This window comes from Capsella rubella, unplaced genomic scaffold, assembly GCF_000375325.1.
Source record: "Capsella rubella cultivar Monte Gargano unplaced genomic scaffold, Caprub1_0 scaffold_5, whole genome shotgun sequence".
In the NCBI taxonomy this organism is placed as follows: domain Eukaryota; kingdom Viridiplantae; phylum Streptophyta; class Magnoliopsida; order Brassicales; family Brassicaceae; genus Capsella; species Capsella rubella.
The window spans coordinates 3,392,212-3,402,399 of record NW_006238919.1 but is presented as its reverse complement, the minus strand read 5'-3'; the positions used below and the strand labels follow the sequence as shown (position 1 = coordinate 3,402,399).

The following is a 10,188-nucleotide window of genomic DNA, read 5'->3' as shown; positions in this document are numbered from 1 at the left end:
CCATATACAAATTTATAATTTATCATTTTTCATATTTGAAAAAAGGTGAAAAGGAATAAAAAAAATGGTATTTTTAAAAAAGGTACACCAAAAAAAAGTATTTCTCATAAATTTTCAGGAATCATTTATTAATAATTTTTTATTTAACAAAAACTTAATTGGAACGCATTATCCTCTCTCTCATATAAAATGAATATATATATATATATATATATATTGGTGGTCTTGATCTCTAGTCATTGAATAAAAATTAAACCACTATGATATAAAAAATTACAAGGAAAAATAAATCTCTGTGACAGATAAGTGGTTTTAATTGACGTTGCATGTTATTATATTCGTTTTCTATATGTTCTCTCATGTAATATAAATCAGTTAATTTCAATAAAACGTGTCACACGTTCTAATTTTTATATATAACAATAATTCAGAATAGACAACTAGAAAGGCGAAACGTTCACGTCTTTTGAATCTCTAAAGTTATATTTGGTAATTGGTATCAAATCATCTCTAAATATAAAAACATTTTATTTCAAAAATAAAGAACTAAATAATATTTTTTTGGTGGAATAAAGAACTAAATAATATTGCGTCGAATTTTAAGTAATACTATATTTATATATTTTTGAAGGAAATCATTTCATTTACAAATTACTGCCACAATTTTAATATCTTCTCATATAGTATCAAGACAAAACTATATAATAAAATTTAATATACACATAAATTTATATTAAAAATCTTAGTTACTAAATTCATTTATTAAAATCTAACAATCAAATATTAAATTATAAAATAAAATTACATTATAAATAATAATCCAAAAATACATAATTAGCACCAAAAACTTAATAATATATAGAAATAAGCAATTTAACTTGACATCAACAGTCACTATAAAAATACATAACTTGAAATTTAGTGTTGATTTGATTTTATCTTATTTAGTTATTTTTCTATATAAAGTCAATATAAACTAAAGATAAAATATAAAAAAATATTTTAGATATAGTATTGTTCTAAGCTCTTGACGGAGATCTATCAATAATACTATCATATATGTTTGTTATAATTTAATACATGAAAAAATTCACAATTCTTCTTTATTTTTTGAGTTGTTATGCCGAATCAGTCTTAATTAAATACATTTACCCTTTCTATAACACACGTCGTTAACTCATTTAGTGGTATTTTGAAAGCATACAATGTTTTTGATAACAAAACTTGAAAGCAAGGTATCTCAATATATGAATCATAAAAGTATTGAAATAACATGGAAAAAAATTAATAAATGTGACATGATATGTCGATTTTGCCTAATTTGTTGGCTTAATAATCATTTTGAAACAACAACTCATACAAGTCATATTATTTTAATTATATAGTTAATTGGAACACTCTATACTCGCTATCATATAAGATTTAATCATATATAAAAATATCTGGGTGATTTTGTTTTCCAGTAATTGATAAAAACATAATTAAACTTTGTGATATAGAATGAATTTAAAATAAATCTATATGACAGATTATATATATTTTCAATAAACTTTGCGCATTTGTTCTCTTATATAATATAAGTCAAACTTGGGATCAAATTAGTATTTAATTCAAAAGATAAACAAGAAAAAACAATTAGATCTTTAAAGAAGAGTCGTGGCCGATTCAGTAGCCAATGCTATGACTCAAATTCTTATTTTTAAACCATATAGTCAACTAAAATTTGAAAGAACCAATATATAGATAGATATAGGATCTATGGGGCAATTACTCTATTGAAGTTTTGAGATGAATATCATTATTCTTTTCATTCAAAACATGTCATGTGCTGACAGTGAAATTAATTTTACTCTTGTTTTTCTTTAAAAAAAACTTTAGTGCTCATGTGCTAAGAGTGGAATTTTTTTTTCGGGACAATATGATGCACTATATAGTTAAGGTATTATGTTTTAATTTTACTATTTTCCTTAAAATATGACAATTTTTTATAATTCAAAAAGCTATTTTCCTTCAACTATGGTATTTTTTACAATCTACTTAAATTGACCTTAACTTTAAAATACTAAACCATAGACCAAAGAAGCTACATTCAGATCCAAAAAATATGTGTAAATGCGGTATAAATAAATTGTAAAACTGAATAATGATGTCTCTCTTTGGATGAAATGTTAAAATAGGTGAGGTTTGAGTCTTTGCTAGTGTTGGATCTAAAAGATGAGATTTGCGTTTTCCAGTGTACTGTCTATTTTCAGATCTCGTTTCCAGTGGTCTCCGATATGGGTTTTTCTTTTATCATTATATGTTTTGGCCCGTTAATAATAATAATAATTTTAAAAAAGTTAAAATAGTGTATATATATAATAAACTGAAATGATATAGAAGAAATATTTTGTTCTATATATATAGTACGAATTAGTTTTTCTACTCAAATTGGGTGGTTTTTCATCTGTATCAATTTTTCTATAGTAAAATGAAATGATAGTTTTTCTATCAAACTTCCTTGTTGCTTTGTAAATATCAGATTCGGGTTAATGGCTTTCAGATTTAAGGTTTTATATTGACTTAATTAGTTAAGTTTTAGGGTTTTTAATGATTTAATATAATTATTTTATTTAGATAATATTAATTGTTTTAATCTATTTAATTAGTTGATATGGTTAATTACTTCATTCTGATTACTTAATTAAAGGGATGAATGAGAGATTGGTAAAGCCAAGTTGTCCCATTAGGCCATTACAATAACCCCAACGAAACCGTTGACGTATATATATATATATATATATATATATATATACTTCTTTTTTTGGGTTAAAATATATACTTTATATATATGTTTAGTGTATAGATGATTTTAAACCTAAATTTAATCAACTTGGATCTCCTAATCCTAAATATAATCAAGTTGGATCTTTATAAGAAACAGTTCTCTTCTTCCAAAAGAGGAGACAACCAAAAGAAAAGAAGAGAAAGATAAAAAGATCATCAGATGGTTACACTCAAGGTTGAAACCATTGTTAGAGAGATCATAAAGCCATCAACTCCAACTCCAAATGATCTCCCAACTCTTCAACTCTCTTTTATGGATGTCATAATAGCTCCGGTTTACGCGGTTACATATCTTTTCTACACCAAAGATGATTTGATCTCTCAAGAACAAACTTCCCAAACTCTCAAAACTTCCCTGTCCAAGACCTTAACAAAGTTCCACCCTTTCGCTGGAAGAGTCAATGGAGTCACCATCGAGAGTACAGACGAAGGAGCTGTCTTTGTGGAGGCACGCGCCGATAGCTGCACTCTCTCTAGTTATATGAGAGCCCCAGATATGAAATCTCTCCAACAGTTTCTTCCTGTAGAAGCTGCCAAGACTAATTCTACATGGCCATTGCTTCTTGCGCAAGCAACCTACTTCAAGTGTGGTGGTTTGGCTATAGGAGTCGGTATGTGCCATAAGCTCGGTGATGCAGCCGCTCTATCGTATTTCATCCAATCTTGGGCTGCCACAGCTCGAGGAGAGAGCGACTCGTTGGCCAATCCTGATTTTTCTTTCACAAAGATTTACCCACCAGCAACTGGAGCCATTCATATTCCAGGGGAGGATCGGCTAGGTAAAAGACAAAGTGTCACTAAGAGATTTGTGTTTGTAGGATCTAAGGTCGAAGAGCTCAAGAAAAAAGTCGCTAGTGATGCCGTGCCTCGACCTTCCCGGGTCCAGAGTTTGACTTCACTTATATGGAAATGTGTTGTGGCTGCATCGACAGACACAGTTCGTGAGAAAGTACTGTACCAAGCGAATAACTTGCGTGCCAAGATACCAACCCTTTTATCGGAAAACCTAATGGGTAACCCCTTGTACTCCACGCTAACCTTAAATGGAAAAGCTGGCCAGATGGAGACTGTACAAATTGTTAAGGAACTACAAAAAAGATCCGAGGAGTTATCTCCTTTGATTCAACATGAAGAAGGGTCATCAGGTTTGACTATAGGTTTGAAATTGCTTAAAGCATCGGCCGATACAAAGTTTAGCTACGAGCTTTATGACATGCACGTTGTAACTAGTTGGTGCAAGATGCCTCTTTACAAGACTTGCTTCGGATGGGGTCTTCCAGTTTGGTTCGTTGGAAATGTTTCTCCAGTTCTTGAAAATGTGACTGTGTTAATCGATACCAAGGACGGACAAGGAGTTGAAGCATGGGTGACACTGCCTGAAGATGAGATGGTACGGTTCGAGCAGAACAAAGAACTGCTTTACTTTGCCTCCCCAAATCCACGTTATCTTTTATCCAAGATGTAACTTAATTTCTTTATAATGTTCACCATAAGATTGTGAGTTTTCTTTTGACATGATTTTAATATAAATTAAATAAATCCGATTGCATGGAATGCATTATGATCTCATGTGTCTAATTATTATGCATCACCTAACTTAGCTAGATCAAATTAAATACACCGAAAATGTTATCTCATTTGGTTCAATGTGAGGAAGAGTCATCAATGACCAAAGATGTCTCTTTCTTATCTTGTTGGTAAGATGTAAATGTCTTTAAAATGTTTAGTCAACATTTCTGCCAAAGAGTATGACGTGACTTTTCTTTTAAAATGTTTTATGTTGGAATACAAACCAACTTTTCATATCGGAAGATCAGAAATTTTTTTTTTTAATATATGAGTTAAATCCAATTTTAGTTAGTATAAGACCATTTAAAAATATAACTAAAACTAAATTGGTGCGTGTTTAAGCAATGGATCCAAAACGGACAATATTCATAATAACGAGAAAATTAAGTAAGACTTTAAAACCCAACCTTTTATATTATAATAATAAGAAAATCTAAAAAAATCCGATTGTGTGGATCTCATTCAGATTGCGTGAATCACTCGTCAACATGTTCATCTCTGGTATGTGCTATTGACTTCACATGCTCCACATGTGTCTTATAATTAATATGCATAGTAGTGGGAACATAACCAAGACTTCCGTGTGTGGTGGATGCAAGACTTGCGTTTGTGAATCGAGTTGAAAAAGTTTTATGTTAATGAAGGGCTGAATATAAATAACATGGAATCAAAAGCTGGATCAAATTAAATAAATCGAAAACAAGACAAGTGTATAAAGGGGTCGATCTTTTTTTTGTCATCATTAAAAGAAATTAGTTCAAAAGAATTGATTTGGAGGACAGTCGTTTACATATTTAACAATGAACGGAATGTTACAAACATTTCGCGACAAAAAATCCGATTTTACATTTACATTTCGAGAAATAAGAGATAAAAACAAGGTAAAATTTTTTTCTCTATGAAAAGTAATATCATCCAGATAAACAGAGAAGACCGCCCATTAGTACGGAGAAGACACCATCTTCACCAAGTCGTAACACTCGGTAAGGAACATGACGTCTTTGTGGTTATGCATGTAACATCCGTGAACCAAGTGTTGGTTTGGGTGTCGATCGACACCAGTGGTTAATGTCGATCGACACCACAATTTTGTCGGTTCCGCCAGTTCAATTTAATTGCAAAATTTAATTGGATTGGTTTAGGTTAACCTTAGGGCTCGTGTTTAAAAGGGAGAACTTGACCCTAGTGGTTTTCAGCCGCTTTTGAAAGTTGTAAAAATAATAGTGAAGTGTGAGGTGATTCCAGTGAGTTTTTGGAGAGTTCTAGTGAGATTTGGAGGCTTGTTCTTGCTTGATTAGACTAAAGGAGGCTAGATCTGTGGTAGTTGGTGTTAGAACAATCAGATCCGTCCTTGTTCTCCCTTGTTTTCGTTGTTATTCATTCTTTTCAAAGGTGAGTGCATGACCAAGGCTTATCTAAGCAGTTTGATAATTGTTTTTGTGTGTGTTTTGATGATTGTTTGATTGATTTCCTTGCTTGTTTACGTGTTGTATGAACCTTGTGAAACCCCTTGGAGACTCGCTCATGGTTTGGAAGTGATTAGGAGTGGAGATACAACGAGAAAACGCAACTGGAGTGTGTACAGAGTGTAGGTGTTGATCGACACCAGTGGTGTGTGTCGCTCGACACCAACGTTTTGTTACGCGAGGATAGTTACGACTCGCGAATGGAGTGTCGAGCTCGGTGTCGACCGTGAGTGTCGAGGGCGAGTGTCGATCGACACCGATCGTCACCTGTGGCGTTTTATGTGTCTTAATTGCTTGATTTTGATTGTTTTGCTTAATGATGGTTACTGCTTGTGTGTATAGCCCAATAGTTGAGATGAGTGCCTCAATCGTTGCTTGTTATGTAAATAAATACTTATGCATCTCTTTTTATGATGGAGGTAAAAGATATGATTGACCGTGGAATCATGGCGAGGAGAGAAATATGATCTAGGGGCTCGCTGGTTGTTCTGAATAATGTTAGGAATTGTTCTAGAACTTAGAAACATGATAGGTTGCTTATATTTTTTTTTCTGGAATGCTAGCTGGATTGTTGTTATACTCTCTTACACTGGTTTATTGTTTATGGTTGGTTTAATTTTGAGCATATCCTCAGTACACACGGAGGTTGAAGCATTGGTGTGGCGAAGAAGTGTATGACCAAAGCAGCCATAAGTGACATGAAAATCATTACAGACTGTTCCGATTTGGTGGAGATGGTGTATTCCCCAATAGAATGGCCAGCGTTTAATCCATACCTATAGGAGATCCAAGCAGATAGGGAGGTGATTTCTTCTCTTTCTTTACTTAAGATCTCTCGAAGTTATAATATTCAGGCGGATAAATTAGCACGCATTGTTCGCGCTGAACCGCATCTTTGCATCCATGTAAACAAGGTCCCCAACTCTTGGTTCATCTGAGTCTCTTAATATAAGTTTTTGACAAAAATTAAAATAAAATCATAGTATTAGTAAAATGACGTTTTTCTACCGTTCACAATGCCACATGACTCTCATGTTCTCAATTATTTGACACGTGTCATCAGAGTCAACATCTGTTAATGTGGAGTCCGAAATTGTTAGTATTTGTATTAGTTAGATATGAAATATGAATTTTATTTAAATTTCAGTATAAATTCGTACTGCATCTTTATACAGGTAAAATCAACACTTTTAAAACTATACAAATATAAAATGGGTTTTTCGCCTAGTTAAAGGGATAAACTCCTCACCTAAGATTGTGCATGGGGCACCTCACTACCATAAAGGCTATGAGTACAAACTGGACACTATATTATAAGGGCTTTTAGATAATGCTGGTGCCAAAAAAAAAGTTTTAATGTGTAGTATGAGACACTTTTTCTGTTTCTTTTTAAATGATGTTATAGCCAAATTTGTTTGTTTCACTATAAGTGATATTTTCAATTTTTTATGCAAAAATTTAATGTATTTAATATTTTTTGGTCAATCGTATTTTACATTATATTTTTTATCGGTTGAATTCATATAATTTTATTATTTTTTAGTGAAAACTAGAAAATTATATATTTTATTAATTTTTGTCTAAAAAATTTAAATAGATAAAGTATATATCTACGAAGTTTTATATTACTGTGTGAATATAACTATATATTAATGTAAGTATTTGCTTAAATAGACATCAAAACCATATCAATTATTTTATTTGACGAAGACTTTGGGTCGATTCCGACAAAAATAAAATACTCCAATTAGTGGAGATCCAAAAACTAATAAATGATTACCATATGACGACGAAACATATGTATCACTATCACTTGAGAGTCAAATATGATCAAATAATTGGATATGCATAAACAAATTATATATAATATTAGCAATTATCTTTATTTATTTTTTTGGCAAATAACAATATAAGTCGGCCAAATAACACAATTATTATATCTATGCTGCTATTTTGGACTAAAGAATAGCGAACATATATTTAGGCATGTCGATTAGGTTTAAAAGTCACGGATTAGTCCGATCTTAAAAACATCAGATTTGGATTTAAATATTATATATTTAGAAAAAATCGGAATTTTTGGGCTAAGTTCATTTAGAGTAAAGAGTCTTTTGAGCTTAACTTGGTCGGGTTCAAACCAGCCCGAGAAACTCTTAAACAAATATATTTTGAATTCTTTTAATATTTTAGTGTAATTAGAAGATTTGATTAATGAATTGGTTTTCATATTTACTTACTATCTTTACTTAATACTTCTAAAATTTTTATCTATGATATTTTCTTTATTTATATACGTCAAAACTGAACAAAGCTAAAACTAAGTATATATAAGTATCTTAATTTTCAAATCATCGAAGTACATTAAATTTTGACTCTATCATCTACTTTAATGTATTTTAGTTTCATATTTTATTGGGTTAAAGTGTAAACGATTTATTTGGTTTTCATTTTTATCTCTTAAATTAAAATAGTTTTAATGAATATTGATAAGTTATTTAAAATTGATGCATTCTTTTTATAATATACCTTTAAATATTTTTTTAAAAACTATTATGAACTTAGAAGTTGAAATTTTTATACGTAAGTAAAGCTCAGAAAAGTCCGAAAAGCCCTGTAGCCCTGTTAGGGTCGGGCCGGGCCGGGCTTTGCAATATAGGCTCGGATATTTATTAAGCCAGATCGGAGCGGGCTCAAATATATGAGGGCTTTACTTGTTTTTGGACTGGACCACACCAGACCAGCCTGATTGATATGCCTACATATACTATGACAAAAATATATACATATTTTGGGAGAATTTCAAAAATACCCTTTTACCAATACCGCTTTTTTAAAAATACTCCTCTTTCAAATTTTATCAAAAAGTCACTAAAAATTTGAAATTTATCAAAACAAATTTGTGTAAGCTTATATATATATACACACACATTATCCTTCTATATGTATAAATTTATATATATATTTCATAAATACCGTATAAATAACTTTTAAAAACCTTTTAAAAATCATTTAAAACCATATAAAAACTTTATAAACCTTTTAAAAACTTTATAAAAGCCTTATAAATACCGTTTAGAACCTTATAAATTCTTTAAATGATTTGTTTAACAAACTTTTCACTAAGCATACAATGTTAAAGAGATTAATTTGTCAAAAAAGAAGAAACAAATTATATCTGATTGTTATATTACTAAGAGCACCATTATCGGTGATAAAGTTCTCAACGACATTTAAAATGTTCTAAACAGTATTTATAAGGTTTTGATAAGGTTTTTAAATTATTTTTAAAAGGTATTTATAAGATATTTATGAAATATTTATACATATATATCTATACTATTAATTGGGAAGGACAACTTGAAGCCAAACACCCCCTAATTTTAAAAAAAAATTTCATGAAAATAAAATCAGTTGCCAAACAGAATTAATGACAGCAAAAAAAAAACAAAAACAAAAACAAAAACAAAAACAAAAACAATCTATATTTATGGAAATCATAATAATCTTTTACCATAAAAAGTAGATAATTAAATTCAAAATTAAATATATGTAAACATATCTATTTTGAATATACATAAACATATTTAGTATTAATTTAATATTTTAATATAATTTCGAAATTAATAATTTATATAGAATGAAATCTAATAAAACAAAATCATCATATATCTAAATAAACAAAGATAACATTTTTTTAGAAAAATAAAAAGATAAAAAATATGTTAGCATATGAAATAATCAACTAATCAAATTCTATATAGTATATATACATAACCGATCATACCATCAAATTTTAAAAAATTATATAATTTTAAAATATAAATAAAATTTAAATAAATAAATAATTAAATATTGTTTTGCTAAAATCATGCGAATAAAAATTCTAAATCACATAAATTTCTTATTTTCACATATTAAAGTGGGAATTTCAAAAATACCCCTTTTCCAATACCACTTTTTAAAAATACTCCTCTTTCTAATTTTATCAAAAACTAAAATTTGAAATTTATCAGAAAAATATGTATAAACTTATATTTATAGATACAAATTATATTTACATGTGTGTAAATTTATATATATATATATATTTCATAAGTACCGTATAAATACCTTTTAAAAATCATATAAAAAGCTTATAAAAACTGTGTAAACCTTTTAAAAACCTTATAAAAACCATATAAATGTCGTTTAAAACCTTTCAAAACCTTCTAAATATTTGGATTTTGTTTCCCAGTAGTAATGATGATCTTGATGTACCTTATCAACCATATAAAAGTTTATAATTTTTCATATTTGAAAAGGGGTATTTTTGAAAATGAATAGAAAA

The 10,188-nt window shown here is 29.5% G+C and overlaps 1 protein-coding gene across 1 annotated transcript; it reads left to right on the top strand.

Annotated features, from left to right (window-relative positions):
* The first annotated feature begins 2,877 nt into the window (after positions 1-2,877).
* On the top strand, positions 2,878-4,390 carry LOC17885325 (BAHD acyltransferase BIA1). Its single transcript, XM_006291110.2, has one exon. It carries the CDS (start codon positions 2,987-2,989, stop codon positions 4,289-4,291), a length of 1,305 nt encoding a protein of 434 aa, XP_006291172.1. The 5' UTR covers positions 2,878-2,986; the 3' UTR covers positions 4,292-4,390.
* Positions 4,391-10,188: the final 5,798 nt, after the last annotated feature.

What these genes read in the sequence shown, in the direction of transcription:
- LOC17885325 (XM_006291110.2), top strand. Translation starts at nt 2,987, where the DNA reads ATGGTTACACTCAAGGTTGAAACCATTGTTAGAGAGATCATAAAGCCA.